Genomic DNA, 20,754 nt, shown 5'->3' with positions numbered 1-20,754 from the left:
CTCTAGGCTCAGAAGATGCAGGCAAATATCCATCTCCCAGGAACTTCCGAAATGGCAAAGCATGCGGTGGCAGGCAGGTACAGTAAAAGGAAAAAGATCAAAAGCCATATATATATATATATATATATATATATATATATATATATATATATATATGGCTCTGGTTTTGTGTGTGTGTGTGTGTATATAAAAGGAAACAGTTAAGTGACGGAAACTGCCTGAGCTCAATCATCAAACAAAATATCAAACTCACCAGCCATGATGTTTGCCCAGCTGGCAGATTCAGGAAAAATGGAATGTTTAATAAGACTATTCACAACAGCTCTCCCTGAAACTCATTTAAGGGGTCTTCTTGTTGTTTGAGAAGCACTTTATCAGGAAGTAAATTAGTTTTTTCTTCCTCTAATGACATTTTTGGTTTTGCATTTTAAAAAGAAATACATGTGCCTAGAATAGGTCATTGGTAGGTAAAATTGGATAGATGCTTCCTTTCATCAGTTTCCAAAAAAAAATGTCCCTGATAAAGTACATAAAGTACTTTAGAAACTTGTAAACTCAATTGGGGAGTTTAACTAGATTTTTTTTTTTTTTTTAACTTCAAGTACTCACATGCAGCCAGGTTTGAGAACTCTCCTTTGTGCTATGTTTCATAAAGCTATTATTACAACCAACAAATAAAATGAAAACTAAACACTTATCTGGTTCAATGTGGGCTAAAAAACAATCTAGTTTTCTTAATTTTCCAATTTTCAACCAGTGGATAAAAGCAAGTATGAATCTAGATTTCCTTGTTCTCATGACAAGAACAAACAGGTCAGCTTTGCCCAGCTCCTGGGAGTCCCTGCCCAGCTCCCTCCTACTTTGCTCTCAGCATCTCATCGATGACCGGAACCTTGCACAGAACAAACTCAGAATAAGCAGCCTGACCCGGAGTGCTTCTGCCCTGGGTAGATGGGTTGTCAGAATTTAAATGGGCCTTAAAATGGCTTAGTCCAACTTCTTCATTAAAACAAATATATGCAAAGGTGAGACTCCTTCTTCCCAGGGACACATACATTAAAACAAGATATGTACAAACTGGGTGCCAAGGCTCTGGTTTCCCCATTCTAAAAAAGAGGTCACATGATTTTTCCCTGGGGGGGAAATTTTTTTTTCCATCCAAACATCTGTTCTTTCCTGAGACACAGGGGCAGGTGACTACAGTCAACTTTTAATCAGTAAGGTAGCTGGTTCTGTCCTTCAGCCCTCCTGCCACCCACCTGTTGAGTAGCTAAAATGGTGTCTGAACATTCGCATGAGGGCAGTAGTACAGTTAGAACTGGGGGCTGGTATCCAGAACCTCAGACCCACAGAACTGGAAAAAAGTGAGAAGCCAGGTCCAGTGACACTCCCCTGTAATCCCAGGGCTCAGGAGGCTGAGGCAGGAGGATTGCAGGTTTGAGGCCAGCCTCTGCAACTTAAGGATACCCTATCTCAAAATAAAAAATTAAAAAGGAGGGAGATGGAGCTCAGTGGTAAAGTGCCCCTGTATTCAATCTCCAGTACCAAAAAAAGCAACTGAGGAGTGTCTTAGAACTTGAAAATATACTCTCTAGTGACTACGGTTGTTAAATTCTCTTCACTTAAGTTTTTGCACCTACATATAGACAATTTGCAAGCTAAGGTTTGTAAAGTTTATAAGGAAAAAATTACTGTAACTAGAGTCTTATAAAATTAACCAAAAGATTTAGCAATTTTTAAAGTAAGTTTCAAAACATAAGCCTTTCTCCTGGGACTGAAGAATTTTTGCTTGTTTTGATTTTTGAGACATGGTCTTGCTGTGCTGGTCACAAACTTGTCGGCTCAAGTGATCCTCCTGCTTCAACCTCTGGAGTAGCTGGGACTACAAGGATGTGATACTGTGCCTGGTTCAGAATAATTTTATACATAAGAAAATGTCAAAGTGATCACTCTTATGTTTTAAATGCTTGCTCAATGGCCACAGAGACTCTGAATCAAGGAATTCAAACTTAGACCTTATAAATAAGAGCTTCCTATAGAAATAAAATTCTTTTTTTCAATACTGAAAAATTGTTATTTGACAGATAACTTCTGAATTAATATAAATAAATGACAATGACTTATATATGCACTAATTCAAAATATTTTCACTAAGCACCACGTTAACAGAGAAACAAAATTCTTATCATTGTTCATGGGAATGGAGTTTGGGGCAAGTACATATCATTCATCAAATTTAAAAATGTATCCGAGGTATGAAACATAGGGCCAAGCATGAAGTTGGAACACAGGACACTGGGAAGGATTGCTTCTCTTTACCTAGCTTTTCCAGACATACTGAACTCTACACTCAGCCTATATTTATAGAAAAAGACACACTGATATATCTGAATGTATTCAGAAAGGAGCTTGACTTATTTTAAAATCCAATGTCATACCTTCCGTGGCTCAAAGTAACTGTGTGACAAGAAGTTTTATTTATAGTGAAACAGAGCTGCCCAGCAGAGCCTTCATCCAAGAAAAGAGGACTGACAGTAGGGACTAAGACAATGAACTTTCAAAGCACCCTACAGTTTTGAAAATAACATTTGGATCCAATTGCTGTAGAAAGCTGGGGCTTACTCAAATTATTTAATAACTGCAGCAAAGAATTATATCTTTTTTTCAAATCTAATACTATCACAATGCAGAATCTGGAATATTTACTACTTAGAAGTAAACTAATTGCTTTTCTTAACCTATGTTTAATTGAGAAGAAAAACACCACCCAGGCATTTCAACAGACATATTCTCTTTCAAAACATCTCTTGCAAAACTTCAGATTTTTATCCGTACTATCATGTGGGTTTCGACCTATGTGCAGATCTTAAAAACAGTTCAGTAGATTGCAAGCAGCTTTTTAAAAATGACAGCAAATACCAGAGGGTATGGCACATGATATTTGTGGATACTGTAGTACATGGGTATTGGGAGATGTTGTAATATGTGATTTTTATTGTGGGTTGTGGTACAAAAAAAAAAAAAAAAAAAAAAAAAAACAGCTTGAAAGGCACTCATCTAATCAAGCTGTCAAGCAACTTGATTACACATACAGTTTTTTCAAACAAAGGCATATTGTTCAGTACAGGGTGTTTTTAAACAGAAGCACAAAGGGAAAGACAACCAGGGCTGCTTATGGTACTCGATGGCCTTAATTACACCACTGAATGTTCAATATTAGCATAGCTCAGTCAGTCCCCTGACTCCAGACAAGGAACACAACAGAAACTGGTACAGCAGGAAATGGGAAACTGGAAAGTGGTCATCCCTGCCCCATCTGCCTGATGCTCCGGGTGCACATTCCAAAGAGATTATTCCACATGGTCCCCAGGTCTGCTTCCACGAAAAGAAGGAAAGAAACAGGCGTTTGCTTCTAAGACAACCCTGCAGATGCCTGAAACACAGTTCAGTAATCCCCAGTTCTGTGACCAAAGTCCAAATGTGAACATCAAAGTGAAACATTAAAAATCCACTCCAAAGCAACAGGCTGGAGCTCCTGCTTCCGGGAGAGAAAGCAGTCTGGGCCCAAGAAAGGGCCCCTGGACTCCCAGAGGGGATTCTGTGTGACTGGGTGGGCAAGGGGAAAAAACAATCAGAGAAATGAAAAGGTTTCTTACATCCAAAGTGGCCAGGCAAGATGCCCTGAGCTGGGGCTAGCCTCGCCACAGGGATAGGCTGCCTCTTCGTCCGAGGCCCTGCCCAGATGCCACGTTGAGATGCTCAAGGACAAATGGGAAAGTTTTTCCCGTACTCCCATCTTCCTGGGCCCTAACCACACCGTCCTGGGTTAACTTGCAACTTTCCCCTCCCCTTCCATCTCCTTTGTTTTGGATATTGCCCCTCCTTCTCAGGGCCCCCAGCCCCCACACCTTGGTCACTAGCTTTCCCACCGCCCCGTCCTCCCCACCCCCATACTCCGTGGCCTCCCTCAGTCCACCGCCCTTTGCTAACTTCCTCCCTTCACCCCGTCCAGCCCCTCCTGGTTCTCGACTGGCAGTGGGGGGTCGCAGTGGGATCAAACGCCACCGCCCAGAGAGGGGCTCACAGGACCCTGCGATGCAACCGCTGGCTGTCCTGCCGAGGCCCTCTCGGCTGGCAAGCCCGCGCCTCTCTCGCCACAAGTTGCGTTGGGACAACACCCTTTGGTCGCGATATTCTGTTTCCCACTTCCCTGGCAGGGGCTGGCGCCGCAGCTTACGTGCAGTCTTGGTTGAAAGAGAAGCAGCTGAGCGCCGCCTCGACCCCGCCCGGGGGCACGTCCGCGGCCTCGGCCTCCATCGGGGGCTCGACCCGGGAAGCCGTAGCTCCGAGCCGGCGACAGCCACCTCAGCAGCCCGCCCGCGCCGGCTCCCCGGGTCGGGGCTCCGGCCCCGCCCCGCCCATAGCCCCGCCCTCGTGTCGCCCCGCCCACTGGTCTCCGGAACCCAGCAGCTGACAGGGCGGGGCAACTCGGTCGGCCACCATTGGCCACAAGCCCAGACCGCGGCGGTCGAGCTCCGCCCCCTCTACCAATCCGTGGCGAGTGTGGGCGGGACCTCTCCACTGAAGACCCGTCCCCGAATCAGCCTCTCGGCTCTCCATTGGTCGAATGTGCGTGAAGCAAAGGCTGCAGGCCACGTGGCCGTGTTTTCATTGCCAGAGCCGCCCAGCAGGGAGCGAGTAGCCAAGACCTAGCGCGGCTGTGGCTGGACCTGCTGGCTGCGGTCCGGCATCTGCGTCAGACCGCCGCCCGGAGACCGGCGGACGCGCTGCTTCCCACCCCACCCAAACCCCTGTCATGTGTAACTCTTTGCCTATTAAACTTATGGAATTTAGTAGACGGCGTTCGACGCCAAAGCCCCACCCTTTTTGTAGAGTCCTTAAACTACTTTGAGAGAAGTTCTCCCAACAGGGCTGCTAGGCTAGGCACTTAGGAAATCATCTTATCGTGCGGTTGAGAATTCTTACCAATGCCAAGCACTACATTAATTGTGTTTATTATCTTGTTGAGTTCCTATGGAACCCTGTGTGGAAAATATAATTGTGCCCAATTTATACAGGAAGCAATTGAAGCCCTGAGTGGTCAAACGATTAGTCAAAAAGTAACAATAGGGTGTAGAATGTGTATTTTTCTTTCAAGATCTGCGCGCGGAATGACTTTGCTAAACTGTATTTAAAACAAGAGCTGATTTGTAGCTGCAAAAATGAAAGTATCCCGATGCAGTAGTTTAGGAAAGGGATAAAGTCTCGAAGACATAGCACAATTAGAAACGCGTGTAATTCGAGCTGAATTCTGAGAAAGGATTTTTTTTTTTCCCCTCCAGGCTAAATACGTGTTGCAGCTCTATGGAATTACTCTTAAAACATCTTGTGAATCAACTTCTGCCAGCCTTGGATTTATAATTCGTGGCCAATTTTTAATCATGTCTTCAAATTTTAAGATGAAATGATTTTAATTATTGTTATAGCTCAACGTTTTAGATTGGTGTAGTTCACATTTACCCAATTTATGGCAAGATTATATATAGTCTTGAACTTTAGACCTATGGATGAACAAAGAGCACTATATCACCTAAGTTTTTCTGGTTGAATTTCTGGTTTGGGTTTTCTGAGATGCAAATGTAATAGTTTCTTTTCTCAATTGATGTATATATATATAAAAAAAAGTCCTCTGTAGATGCACAGATGGCAACGGCTCTTTTTCCAGCTGTGAAGTATTGTATAGAACATCCTAAGTGAACAGAACTGCTGTTTGGATGGTATAGCTGCATCATCTTTGTAGTCTTTAAGATCAAAGGTGATTCTGTGCCCTTCTCCCAGCTCAGCCAAATACTGTGTCCTTTCTGTTCTATTTAGAAAACTGAGTCTGGCATGCCAGGTGCTAGGTTGTTGAGGGTATAACATAAAGCACAAAAATAAGGTTTTAAAATGGAAGCTATTATCAGTTTGTTATGAAGAGTTTGGAATTTATGGGGGTAGAGATGGAAGCTGCTGTTAGTTTTTGAGCAGGAGTGCTTCATGATAAAAGCAGTGTCTTAGGCAGATAAAACTCGGCCAGGGTGTGCAGAACAAATTAGAAGGGGGAGAAGGTCTAGAAGTTTTTAGGGGACTGATGCAACATTCAAGGAATGAAAGCACATGAAGAGACGAGGTTACCTTGATGATAGCAAGGCCAGAAAGGCTAGGGAAAATTTAAGAGATGTTTTGAGGCACTATTGTCCAATAGAAAGATAATATAATCCACCCCTCTGAGCTCCATATGCCACTCTATATTTTCTAGAAGATGCATTTAAAAAGGTAACAACAAGTAGGCAAATTAATTTTAATAATACATTTTTTAACCCAGTATGATGAAAATGTCATTTTGTCACCACAGGGGGTCTGAGGAAGTCTTAGAGACAGGGATCTCAACTTAGGATGGCAGGGTCCTTGACATATGTGACAGAGAAAAATTGTGGTGTGCATCAGATATTGAGGCACAGTGGTTTACTTAGGAAATCAAGAAATAGTTCACAGAGGGCCACCTTGAGAATGCAAGGTGCTTTGGAGTTCTCAGGATCTTCTTCCAAAAGAAACTTGGAGAGGGGCGGGCACAGCAAGGTGTGTGGGGGTGACACTAGCCTGATCACAGGATGGTTTATGGTGATCTGTTGACTCTCAGGATGCTTAGGTTGATGTCTTCTCCATTTTCTGATCAGTTGATCATGTTGGGAAGTACCATATATCATAGGTTTCTAAGAAAGTACTCATTATTACATGCTTTATGTCCCCTTTGACCAATCTACTCTAAAAGTACATGTATTAGTGGGATAATGAAGAGTACACAGGGCAATTTTTGTAAATGGGTGAATTTCCAGTAACTTTGTGAATGAAGATTTGAAGAGTTCCCCCAAATTTTGGAGTGACAGCCCTGAGGAATGACAGGCCTGGGACAGAGAACGGGCTTGGGGAGGAAAGGGAGGAGCAACTTCAGCAGTTTTTGGATTAAAGGTATAGTCTCTTTTGACTTCCTTTTATCTCCTCTTTGTCTATCTTTTTCCACTTCTGTCCTACCTCAATTTCAGTAGGCAATCAATATCAAATGATTGAGTTAGATTTTTCTTTTCTTTTTTTAGAACTAGTGTTTAAAATCTGGTGTGCATTTCTCACTGCAGTTAGCTCAGTTTATGCTAGCCACATTTTAAGTGCTTATATAGCTGGTGGCTACTGTTTGCTTAGTAGTTTTTTGTTGTTTTGTTTTTGTTTGTTTGTTAGCTTTTGTTATGGTCCTGGGGATTGAACCCAGGGCCTCCAGCAAACTATATAGCAAGTGCTCTCTTACTGAGCTGGCCCGCAATCCTTTAATTTTTTATTTTGAGACTGGGTGTTGCTAAATTGCCCAGGCTGACCTCAAACTTGCAAACCTCCTGCCGTAGGTGTGAGCCACTGTCTGGTTCAGTGGGGTTTTGAGGGACTAAACAGCAGGAGATGGTGACTGATGGGGAAGATGAATAGCAGGGAAGAAAACAGAAGAATTCAAACTGATTTCATGTTTTGGAAAGAAGCCTGTTGTGCTGATTTTAGAAACCAGATCTTTGGGTAATTTTTTAGGAAGATGTGTTTAGATTCACCATGGTGCAGTAGCAACAAAACTGAATATTCCCTGGAATTAAGATTCAGGCCTAGAGATATAAGCATGGGAGAAAACTGGTCACCTTCCCAGCCCCACCCTTCCTGTGAATAACCCCTCCTTGTACGTGGTTTGCTGGGTGAATGACATCCCAGGGCCGCCTCCTCTGGTTTTATTTTTCCTAAGACAATATATATGTCTATAATATAAACCATGCTTATAGAAATCTGTGTATTTGTATAAACCTATATGTTTTTGTGTAAATTTAAAAAATGTTGATAACAATTTTTACTTTCCAAAAACACCATGTGGGCCAAACTAAATGTGTCAGCTGGCTGGGTGTGGCTTGTGGAGAGTCAGTCAGTGACCTGTGTGAGGGCAGCCAGCTCAAAGAGCTCTATCTTCAAACAAATAAAATGCTTCCAAGAAGTCCATTTGTATAAAAAGCCAAGGAAAAGGGTACAAATAAATCAGAGGTGCTGACTTCATAGTCAGGCTAGCTTTTCTCTTAAGTTCCAGTTCTCGGCTTTATGGGAGAGGACACTCCTAATCTGAGTGTCGGGCTTATGATATCTGCATGCTTGTAACAGCAATTTCACTGGAAAATAACAACAGTTAAGGATATTGGAATCCGGGCATGGTGATATATGGTTGTAATCCCAGTGACTTGTGAGGCTGAGGCAGGAGGATGGCAAGTTTGAGGCCAGCCTCACTAACCTAACGAGGATATAAGAAGCTTAGCCAAGACCCTGTCTCAAAATAAAAATTAAAAAAGGCTGAAGATGTGGCTCAGTGGTAAATCACTAGGTTCAATCCCTAGTACCCCACCTCTTGCCAAAAAAAAGGGGGGGGGTACTGGAAGAGAAAAATACAACTTAAGCACAATGGGAATAAGATTCCAGCTTTTTCTTCCTCTTCCAGTTGAAACTCCTAAATGCTTCCATTTCTGTGAATAAGAAAATGGCTATGACTTCTAAGGAAATAGAAAGTCACTAAAATCTGGATGAATGAAGCCAGTCCCTGGGAATTAAATATCTTTGGTAATATAAAATTGCAGGCTACAATTCAGCTAATGGGAAGACTTCCCATTTGGGTAACAATCAGGTTGTAATTTTAAAATGCTGCTGAGGGCACGCACAGGGCATCGACCAGGGAAGTTGGAAATGAGACATCCTGTCTGACGCAACCCTCCTGTCACCCAATATGGTTGCCCGGGACGCCCAACCATCTATAATTAGAGTAACTACTAGGTGAACAAATGCCACTCCTGTCCTCTTCTTTTTATAAAATCCATTCTATTTTTATAAAATCAAGTCACAGGAGATTATTTCCTTTTTCTTTTCTGTGACGGCTTCACACTCTGAATGTGACCTGAGAAAGTTGGAAAACAGTGGACCGGCCTCTGGGCGCCCTGGGAGAAGGGGGACCTGGGAAGGGCTTGGGGCTGATGGAGATGGGAAGAGGGGGAGAGATGGGTCACAGCGTGAAGAAAGCTCAAAGAGTCCGACCATTGCAGGGTGGGAGGCGGAGGGGGGCTGCAGGGTGATTTCTGGGAAGGAGATGATTCCAGCTGATGGGCAAACAGGAAGTCCCCTGGGCAGAGTTCTGGCTGAGCAAGAGGCACAATGGATCTTTTTCATTTTGTTCCTTGGCACAGTCTGTGTGAGCCTGTAATCCCAGTGATGGACTCTCCCAAGTGGAACCATTCCTTCTGGAGTTATTGATTGAAAACTAGGGGGAAGAGAGCCCCAAACACCCACCTCATAACATTTCTGTACTTCCTTGTAGGAGTTAGAAAAGACGATATTTCACTAAAAAGTGAACTTGTGTCTTTATCCTTATTCTCTCCTTTCATTTGCCTTATCTTGGCTTCCATACTTCTCATCCTAAAACATGAAGGGAACTCACAGTTTCTCAACAAATGCTTCCAGACCAGCTGATGCTCGTTCATGAAAACAGTAGCTTTCCAGGTGAGCAGAACAAGGCAGAGAGGCTCAGTTATGGACTATTTGTTCCCTGGGGCATTTCAAAACCAGGTAAGAATAAAGAGAGGGGTTCAGCCATTTGCCGTGACTTAAGTTTAAGAGTATAATTCTAGGTGATCCCAGGAAATGAAAAACAAAGCTGTATAGAAAACTTGGTTAGAAGCCTTTGACATTTTTTTTCATTTAATGCTCACACATCTATCTAGTCCAGGAATTTTTAATCCCCCTCAAGCAGCTGCATAGACGAAGGTCAAGGAATGTTGGGTAGGTGCCGAAGGTTTTGGAAGGTTAGTGATGGAGAGGCAGTTTGTGCCTTCCTGTGGTTTCCTGGTTTGCTGTTCCATGTTGCCTCTCACACTGCAGTGGATCAAGGCTAGAAATACAATTTGCATCTTAACCTGGGTCTCATTCAATATAGGGACAGAGAGACAGGATTCTGCCAAGAACGCCACAGGCCAAGTATAAGAGAGCGGGGTGTGGAGAGCTGCAGCTTTTAAAAGGAGACCGAAACTCTGCTTAGAATCACCAAGGGCACCACTAGGAGTATTTAAAAATATCCTTAGTTTTCAAGTAAAGGGTTACCCTGTGCTCCCAGGTGGGCCTGGGTTAGCTGGTAAGTAGTGCTGAAGAAACACTCGGCCTTTGGGGGGCAGGGAACAGACCCACCTGAGTGGTGGGAACACGAGGTTAAGAGAATAATTCTATGAACTGGGCTCACTATGCTGACCTCCACATGCTGTCTCTTTAAAAAAGCAATCTACCTGCAGCCCCACCTGGCTGAAGTCAACCGCCTGGGTTGCCTTCCTCAGCCCATGCAGGCCTGAAACACAAATAAGTAGAACCCGCGTTACCCTGAATGGGGAGACTTTATGACCCTTTATAGACCAAATCCTGGAACTCAGGGAGGTGAGCATATTTCCCCCTGATTATAAAATCTATAAGAACAGGTTCCCATTAGAACCAGTCAGCATGGGTCAAAGTACCTAGAATTGTCATGTCTTGAAAAATTGATGTCTTCCTTCTGTCAATCAAAAGTCAAGAGGTGGACCTGAGTGGAACTCTCTGGAAACTTCTCTGGGACCCCTAATAAAACTGGAGGGCAGGTGAGACACGCCATCCTTCTCCTCTCTGAGAGGATCCACTCTTTGCCTTGAGCCTGTCCCTTTTCCCCTTTCCTCTCCCTTCTGATAAACTCATGCCTGTTACTCTCAGCCTCAGGTCTGAAGTCTTTCTGGCCTGATGGCAGGAATTGGAGTGATGGGGCCCTCCGTGCTGCCTCAGTTTCACAAAAGACTCCAGCCCTGTAACTCTTTTAGTCTTGAGATGGTGTAAGGAGTGACAAGGATGCCTCTGGATTCAGCACTCTGTGAAGATCATTTCAATGGCTTTGGGGTGGAGGGACCTAGTTGCTAGGACTCCTGAGATTCTTGGTGAACAGCGCCATCTAGTGACCCTCAGGATTTAGTTCTGAGCTGCTGGGGTGGACCTTGAAGGAGACCAGCGTGAGTGGTAAGTGTGAATGAGCAACATCCTAAAACCCTGCAAGAAGAGACCCTGAGGCTCCCTTGTGTCCTTCTGAAACCTCATTTCTGTCCATAAATAGGAAATGTAGAGACTTCCCTCACCATTTCCTTTGTAGAAGTTTGGAAGTCGTTTGCACATGCATTCATTCAATGCCATTTTAGCAAGTGCCCGTGATGGGCCAGCGGTGACTTCAGGTTCTCATGATATGCCACTAGACAAAATAAACAAAAATTCCTGCCAGCATGGGCAGAGAGACCGACCACAAGCAAGAAAAATAAAACCTATATCTTAGATGGTGATTAGAAGAAAAATAAAACAGTAAAAGAGGTGTTGGGGAGGGCTGGATTGGGGGTGGAAGGGAGTGGGGAGGCCTTTCTGGAAGGTTCCATTTGAAAAATGAGGAGGAATCAGGTTTTGAAGTCGTGGGGAAAAGCTCTGGGGCCAAAGGAATCCAAGTGCCTGGGGGGAGTACAAAGAGGCCAAGGGGCTGGAGTAGAGAGAAGGGGGCTAAAATGAGAGGAAAAGAGCTTGGGGGGGGATTTTGGAGACTGTGGGGGAGCGAGAAGCCCCTAGATGTGTGTATTTTAACAGAATCACCCAAACAACTGTGCTGGAAATAAATAGAAGGAGTTGTGGGAAATTCACAGTTCACTTTACCATGTCAAAGGCTCCATTTCTGGAGTATTATATTTAGTATTTAACATCATTTCAAAGTACGTTCCAGATTCATTTCCTCCAGGAACACCCGTCATCTTCACGTGCGACCTGAGAGAATGAAATCAGCCCTGGTCAGCCCACTGCAGTGTCCCTGACAGTCATGAACAAGGCCAGCACAAGACCAACAGAACATTTAGTCCAAGGCCACAGCACAGCTGGGAAGTCGCTGACGCCCAGTGACTCACTCTTACTTTTCAATGCCTTCCCTAGATCCACTCCATGCCTCCATTTCCTGAGCGAAGATTTCTGAGATACCCAATTTTAAAACCACCTGCTTGTGACACATCCAATCCTGACCTGATTTTTGTTTCTTTTACCCTCCTCTCCTACGATCACTTAACACAGAAGCTTCAACAAGACCCTTCCCACAGTCTTTTACTAAGACACCTGTGGTTCCTTGGAGGTACACATTCCCTTGTTGTGGTAAGTTAATATAACTAACATCTACAAGGCTCATTTCTGTTGGTCTTTACCTGAAGGTATAATCAGAACTGGTGTTTTATCATAGTTTAAGAAATATTGGATAAAATTATATAAAAAATATAAAATTCTGTAAGTCTAAAGTGAGACCTTGCTTCCCACCAGAAATGCCCTGTGTACCAATGGGAAACAGTGTACGATGAACAAAAAGGGATAAGGATTATATTGTCAAATAGTTGTTTTTTTTTTAAAAAAAGAAGTGTGTATTAGTTTTATTAGCTGCTCTTGTCTGTCTGGTCCCTCATGCTGCTAAAGCTTTTGGCTGAATGTTGGTACCATGAGCTCTTTGGACTTGATCATCACTTAATACACTTGCCTCATGCCAGGGTCCTCCTTGGACTTTTGCAGGGGATGTGCAGATGCCTAGAGAAAGATCAGATTGGTTCTAGGCAAAATAAAGTATTTTCTCAGCTCACTTGCATCGTAGGGAGCAGATGAGTAACGGCCATCTGCAAACACAGATGTGCATCTCATACAGCTAATGGCAGCAGGAGATGTGGAAGACGAAGAAGAGAGATGGGGAAGGAGAGACAGAGGCCAGGTGGTAGTCTGCTTTGCCCATCCCCGAGGGAGACCTGAGCTCGGGTGGTGGCTGGGAATGGGAATATCACCTATAGGACGCAGTGGCCTAGCAGATGTGGAAATGAAGAGACACAGGTCGCCGTGTAAAGTGATTGTCCCTGCAACTTGGTGTCCTCGGATCTCACTGGTTCCTTGGAGAAAACAGGACTATCGGTTAACCAAATTCCACTGGTTCGTGGCCTGCCCTCTCTGGGACGTTCGACACTCTTCGAATCTTTTCCCAGGAACTACCGCGGGTCCCTGGAAATGCCTCGCACGTGCAGGGGCCCCGCTCTTTTGGGTACTCACAGGGATGCTACTACTGATGGAGGCAGCCAGTGATGCAGGGGTGCCTCATCACTGCCACCTGCTGGTGTCCACTGAGACAACAACCAAGTTCCTCCGTGCTCGGCTTTTATTGAAGAAACCTTTAATGTTTTATCTTATGTTAATGTGGTGAATTACACTGAGCACTTTTTTATCGAAGTAAAATTCATGTAAAAATTTCCATTTTAAAGTGAACAGTCCACAGGCACTTAGGTTACTCACAATGTCATCTTTACCTACTTCCAAAACATTTCCATCTCTCCAGAAGAAAACCCGAACCCAGGAAGCAGCGGCTACCCATCCTCCTCTTCTGGTCCTGGCAGCCACCAATATGCTGTTAGTTTCTATGGATTTGCCTCTTCTAGATATTTTGTATAAACAGAATCACACAATATGGGACCTTTCATATTTGGCTTCTTGCGAGTTTTCAAGGTTCATCCATTGTGTGGTACAGATTAGTATTTCAATTCTTTTGGGGGATGAATCATATTCCATTGGACGTATATATCACAATTTCATCAGCTGATGGACATTGGGTCCTTCACATCTTTTGGCTACTCTGAATATTATGAATATGCTTGTTTAGATACTTGAGTACCTATTTCAATTCTCCAGGGAATTCTTTGGAGCCTGGGGAGTAGAATGTCTGGGTTACATAGTAATTCTTTGTGTAACTTTTCAAGTAACTGCAAAATTCTTTTCCCCCAGGGCTGAACCATTTCACACTCCTCTGGCAATGTTTCAGAGCTCCAGTATCTCCACGCCCCTTCCACACGGGCTTTTTCTGTTTTGTTTTTGTGTGTTTTTCATACAAAATCCCGATAGCCATTCTGTGGGTGTGAAGAACCAAAGTTTTGTGCAGTGCCTGTAAATTGCAAACTCCTGGGACATCCAAGTAGCTCAGAGCATGCCCTTCCCCCACTGCCAAGCACTCTCACGGAGAAAAAGCTATGTCGTATTCTCAAGAGCCTTATACCCATTCTGGATCACACTTTTGACACCAGGGCAACAAAGCCTCATATCATATTGGAGTTTGTTCAGCTTTGGCATAAACACCTCCTCTTGAAGTGCCAATGGAAGTCCGCAGGACCAGGTCAAGGAATCGATTCTGAAGCAGACCCTGGGTTACCCTCTCTGGCCTCTTCTTTCCATTCTTATCCTTTATTCCCCTCCTAAAACCCCTGGACGGACCAGTAGTTCTTCAGGTACATGGGTATGTGATTGCACCTGAGCTTAGGTTCAGCAGGGGTTGCCACTGGGGTGGAGAGGAAGGCCGACTACACAGCTGATAAAGAAAGACAAACAGCTTTGGTCTCTTTGACTGTGAGTATCCTGTGTGACATCAGAGGCAGGTCTAGAAAGCAGTTGGCATCTGCGTGTGGGCTGGGGTGGGATGCATGGGACTGAGATCCAGGGGTTGCTGGGGCAGAGTAGGAGCGGAGCAGCAAGAGGAGGTGAGGTATGATGGAACTGAGGTATAAAGGGGTTGTGCCAGCTGGTGATGAACTGGATGCGATGCCCTGGTTTGATTTGAGTACTCCTTTAATTTTAGGAACACTATCAGAAAGGAGGCCGGCTTCTGAGCCGAGCCGCCTGCCCCAGCTCTAAATCACACATTGCTGATGAGTGAGAATCTCTGTTATAAATGGAAACGGGAACCGGCAGATGCTCATTGGCTAACATGGAATGCACCCGTTTATTTTGGTACCTGTTATGTCCACGAGCTCCTATTTTCCTTATTGATTGCAGATATGCATAAGGAATAAAAAGCTGGCGTAGCCTTCAGAAATATGCTGGTGTTTCCACTGTTGCGTATCTCTAGTGGGCTTGCCGTGGGCTTTCCGTGATTTTGCTGAGGTCAGAAACATCTTTTGGTGGGTTTCTGACTTTTTATGGCAGTTCAGCTCCAGAGACTATTTATGAGCCTGTTGGAATAACATCAAGCAGATAAGACACGTCTCAAAATATTTCAAGTGGCCGTGTCCTAGGATCTTGGCTCTTCTCTGTCCACATCCTCCCTGGGACCTGTTCCCCTTGTAGAGGTTTAAGTCAGCTCTGCCTGCAGATGACCCTTGTCTGATCTCCCTCTTTGAAATGCTGTCTGCCTCTGACTTTCATTCCAGGAAACAGCAATGCACACTTCTGCTTGGCATTCCTGATGGGCTCTCTTTCTCTTGAACTCCTGAAGGAATCCTGCTTCAGTGACACCCAGGGAGCGGTGGGAGAGTTGTCTTTTAAAAAGGGATTTGTCCCTGCAACAAACATAGGAACAGCTCATCTTGCACCAGTTTGTGCATTCATTATTTTGAGGAGGGTTGTTCTTTATTTCACTTCTCCCAATCCATGACTGGTATATGTTCTTAAGTCCTTTGGAAGTAAGGTACGTGATTTCCATGACTACGGAGCCCGATAATTTCCATTCCAAGATTCTCATCACATTAGCCATGCATTTCCTCCAAAACAGTGATCACCATGAAATTATCATGTGTATTTATTTGGTCACCATCTGTCCCCTCCATTTAAAAGGTAGGCGCTATAAGCTTGGGGATCTGAGTGTCTTCTTCCAGCACGTCAAGCAATGCCTGACCACCTAGTAGGTGTTCATGAAATAGCTGCTGCCTGACTAACTTATGAAACCAATGCTTCAAAGATCATATATGTAATAGCTTCCTATCAAAAAGGATACTTTCCCCCACTCCCTTGAAGCTATTGTCTAAATTTAAGTAGGCTGTTACTAAATGTCAATCAATTGTGTTCGTGGCTCTCAAACTTTTGGGATCCTCTTTTATTCTTTTAAAATTTATTGAGGACTCCAGAGAGCTTTTGTTTATGTGATTTATAGCTATCATTATTTAGTGAAGTAGAAATTAACAGAGAATAATTTAAAAGATTTATCAATTCATTAAAAAATAGTAAACCCATTGCATGTTCTCGTGAATAACAATTTTTTTTTTCAGTCCCCAAAGCAAACAAAAGGTAGGGAGAAGAGAGTATGCACCCCTGCAAAAAAACTCTTTGATGCCTGGCTTCTGGATTCTCAGACCTACCTGTGCACCAGTCTGTGGTGACGCCACATATCATGTACCCTCTGGAAATCCCTACTGTGCATTTGTGAAAGAATGAGAGTAAAAACAGCAAATAACATCTTAGGTTATTTTACAAGTAGTTTTGTTGGTTCAAGATTCTGGAGCATGGGCTGGGGTTGTAGCTCAGGGGTAGAGGGCCTGCCTCCCATGTGTGGGGCACTGGGTTCGATCCTCAGCACCACATAAATAAATAAAATAAAGGTATTGTGTCCATCTACAACTAAATTTTTTTTAAAAAAAAGTTTTATTAAAAAAAAAAAAAGATTCTGGAGCCTGGTGGCCACTTCTGCTCAGCATCTGGTGGAGGCCTTCTTGCTGCATCACAACATGGCAGAGGGTGCTGATGGTGAGACAGAGCATGCCAACTTGGGTCTTCCTCTTCTTATGAAGTCACTAATGAGGGCTCTACCCTGGTGACCTGGTGACCTCCACTGATCCTGATTACCTTCTGAAGGCAGACCCTCCTCCAAATCCCTCACAATGGGGATTAAATTTCAGTGTGGGTTTTGGGGACATTCAAATTACAGCAAAGACTTTGCAGACATTAAAATAATAACGCAGTCCTGTTGGTGGGGGCTTTCAGTCAGGTGGTCAGTGTAGGTAAGAATGATGAGGGTCTGGTAATGAGAAAATTGGCTAATGACTGCTTTTCAAATTGGGCAGTCAACATGGGTAAAAAATAATAAGGGTTGAGAGGTGACGGTTACTGATGGTTATTTTTCAAGAAAATTGGAAAACTTCCCCATTTATGCCCCTAGGCACAAATACGGGTGGAGGAGTGGGGAAGAGGAGAGACAATGATTAACGAAAGACTGAAGTTCTGAGCCTGGCATGGTGGTGCACACCTGCAATCCCTGTGGCTCAGGAGGCTGAGACAGGAGGATGGTGAGTTCAAAGTCAGCCTCAGCAACTTAGCGAGGCAACCCTCCCCTCATTTTCATTGCTTATAAAACACAATAGAGACAGCAATGATACATTAACATAACGTAAACATAAGCTTACAAATTGCAAAAAACAAAACCATTTTGGTGTCATAATTTCATATAACAAGAAAGAGCAATAATTTGTTAATGTAATATCTTGATTGAGCACTAGATTTTTCTGGCTCACTTTTCTGTGAATTCATCTACTAGGTCATCAAAATTTATATTTTAGCAATATCATATTTAATCAATAAAATTGAAGGTAATGTCAGCTGCTCTGGGAAAATGCTGTATTGCAAATCATTTTTAATTTTAAGGATTACCCTGCGGTTGCAATTTTTGGTTTTTGTGCAACTTCAACAGTTACAGGAGATGTCAGAGGAGACATTAAAATGTCATGGTGCACCCTTACATTAAACTTAAATTCAGACATGCAAAGAATTGATTCAAATGAGGGGACGGAACTATTGATCTAGGTATTATCTATCTGCCAATTCACCCTCTTTGAACTCTCTAATGTATATGTATTGTTGATGAGAAATTGGAAAAGATGGTTTCCAAGTCTCTTTCCATTCCCCAGTCTAGGCAACTGGGGACTGGGATAGGAGGGAACTTGTTCTTTCTTTATTTGCTTTTTTTTTTTTTTTTTTTTCTTTTTTGGTAATGGGGACTGAATCCAGGAGTGCTCTAGTACTGCACTACCTACCCAGCCTCCACCCCGCTTCTCTGAGACAGTGTCTCACTAAGTTGCCCAGGCTGACCTTGAACTTGGGATCCTTCTGCCTCAGCCTCCTGAGTAGCTGGGATTACTTTACCCATTGGAATTGTGCCCCTGTGTCCATCTTGCTCTGTGTGTGTGTGTGTGTGTGTGTGTGTGTGTGTGTGTGTGTGTGTTTGTCCCAGGGATTAAACCCAGGGACACTTAACCACTGAGCCACATCCCCAGCCCTTTTGTGTATTTTATTTAGAGACAGGGTCTTGCTAAGTTGCTGAGGGCCTCACTTAGTTGTTGAGGCTGGCTTTGATCTTGCAATCCTCCTGCTTCAGCCTCTCAAGCTGCTGGGATTACAGGCATGCGCCACCATGCCCAACTCTGTTTAGCTTTTTATATATATATGCATGTATTAATTTTCTAATGTAAAAACTTGTTAACAAGAAAAGGAAGTCTTGAAATGTTAACTTAAAATCTTCATCCTTGGTTGATCACTGGTAGTGTTTTGATTCTTGCTACTCTTTCTAAAATGATTAAATGCATTTTTATATTCCTTTTATATTATACACAGCTATATTTAGTTTAAGCACCTTTAATTCAGCTAAAAGTGTTGGCTGGTTTCCAAACTTAGAGCATTAAGTCAGATCAACTCTGCTTTTTCCTGAGGCTAAGCTTTTGGAAAGGTAGGGAGTCAGCTGTCATCCTGGCCGTTTTTAACCATGAGAAGTGTGCTTCCGAATGAATGATGGGGACTTTGACAGAAGGTTATTTCCTGCCTTGGCTTGCCGGTGCATGGACAGGCGGAGTCCGAGGCTTGGGTGACTTGGACGTCAGTGTCCTAGGGGTCTGTTGATCTCCGGTCACCTGATGTCACACATAGTGAGAAGGCTGGCAGCAGGAAAGCAGGAGAGCATCCGGTCTGCCCCGTGACGGTCAGCACAGGCTTCGCGTTAGAGGTTGCTCATCAGCGTACCAAGCAAAAAACCCGCCCACCACCCCGTTTTCCTATTTTCTTAAATAAACGTTTAAAAGTCTTGATTTAAATTCTAAAAGCTAAGTTGGCTTTATTTCTGTAATGACAGAATGTTTACCATTCAAAAATCAATGAGTACATTGAATGCAATTTTATTGTATAAATGAATAAAGAAGGGTAACGTAATCTTCTCAATAGATCTTGCAGTGAACCGATCAATTCCAAGTCCATTCACAATAAAATTTCTCCGTCAGTTGGGAATACAAGAGAACCTCCTTTACCTAACACAATGTTATCTGCCAAAAATTTACAGTGAATAGTATGCTTTTTGCAGAACCATGACAAGAATTTCCTTGGAGTCAGGTGGGACACTTGTGCCCTTTCATTATGTAGCCATTAAATGGAATGGAATCTCCATGTGTCAGTGCTATCTCAAGAAACACAATATAGAGTGAATAAATAAAGCTCACAGCACAGATGTTGTTCTAAGCTCTGTTTACAGCATCAGCCTAGCCATTTTGATGCAGAGACTAATCATTTCCTCTTAAGTCAAAACAGTTTCCAATTTCCATTGTGGTTACTTCTTTGATGTATATTATATAATTATATTTTAACGTTGCTAAAGTGCCCAGTTTTTTGGTTGTTGCTCTTTTTAAACTTGATTTCAAATTTTGCAGAGGGTAGGGTGATGTGATGTTGATTTTTCTGGTTGCTAGATTTTGTCCATCCCTGCCTGTCACCTAATACGTTTGGGTGTGTGTGACCTGGTCAATTTTGGTAAGTGGTCTGTAGTGTTTAAAAATAGTGCGGACCTGCTGATAATTGAGTGCCGAAAGCTTTCCGTGTATATGTTTTGGGTTGCTTGATGGACTGGGAGATAGTATGCTAAAAATCACTATAACTGAATGGCTATCGTGATATTCTATTTAGCATTACCTGTTATTTTTGTAGGCAGAAGGATTTCAGGGTATCTAGTCTGTCATGGTATAGGAAGTGGAAGGTTCCATTTTCCCCTTTTTAATTATAAGATATATTTTTGGAGTAGATGAGACATGCATACAGTTCAGAAGGTAAAAGAACTGAATGGCAGAGAGGGCAAAGTAAATCCTTGCCCCTCTGGGCTATGGCCACACAGTTTCCTTTCCAGGGTCTACCAGTTGCCAGTTTGTTATGAGTTCTCCAGAGATTTGTAGTCTGCCTCTTTTCCCTCCTTCTCTTCTCTCCTTCTTCCCCCCTGTTGTTCTTCACAAATACCACCATACTGTGTAAAGTACTCTGTTTTATACCTTATTTTTAATCCCTTAAAAATATTTAGGACTGTCTTATCTTTTGAATGGCTGCTTTTCCTATTGTGAGAATATATTGATATTCTTTATGTGACATATATATCTGTCTATTATGCATTATTCTATATAATATTGAACACCTTACATATTTTTATATATCACATACCTTATCTTGTAGATCATATAATATTTTATCAACCTCTGTTAATGGATACCGGTATTTGTACTTACATTCTTATATTGTTCTCGTGTGTTGGAGAAAAAATTCCAATGTTAGGTCAAAGGTATGAGTATGTTAATTTTTTTCCAGATGACTAGCTAATTGTATCAACATTATTTATTAATTTATTTCTCATCATCTGTTTGAAATTCATCTTTATATAGATGAAATTTCTATATGTTTTGAGTCAACTTTGATACTTTCTATTCTGAACCTCTGATTTGCTTGTGTGTGTGTGTGTGTGTGTGTGTGTGTTCTCATGCTCCATGTGTAATTATTGTAACTTTATAAAATATTAATATTTGGAGGGGTAGTCTCCCCTTGTTTTCACTA

At 42.9% G+C, this 20,754-nt stretch overlaps 1 protein-coding gene across 2 annotated transcripts in view; it reads right to left on the bottom strand.

The window, feature by feature from the left end:
• Wipi1 (WD repeat domain, phosphoinositide interacting 1) overlaps positions 1 to 4,401 on the bottom strand; it is a 28,561-nt gene extending 24,160 nt beyond the window's left edge. For both annotated transcript variants that reach the window (XM_047546416.1, XM_047546417.1), the window contains exon 1: positions 4,238 to 4,401. In XM_047546416.1, the coding sequence (XP_047402372.1) occupies positions 4,238 to 4,317 (80 nt within the window). In that variant the 5' untranslated portion in view covers positions 4,318 to 4,401. The remainder of the gene's footprint in view (positions 1 to 4,237) is intronic.
• Between the last annotated feature and the right edge of the window lie 16,353 nt (positions 4,402 to 20,754).

The sequence above is a fragment of the Sciurus carolinensis genome, chromosome 3 (assembly GCF_902686445.1).
Source record: "Sciurus carolinensis chromosome 3, mSciCar1.2, whole genome shotgun sequence".
Classification (NCBI taxonomy): domain Eukaryota; kingdom Metazoa; phylum Chordata; class Mammalia; order Rodentia; family Sciuridae; genus Sciurus; species Sciurus carolinensis.
This window is presented reverse-complemented; position numbering and strand designations above follow the sequence as displayed.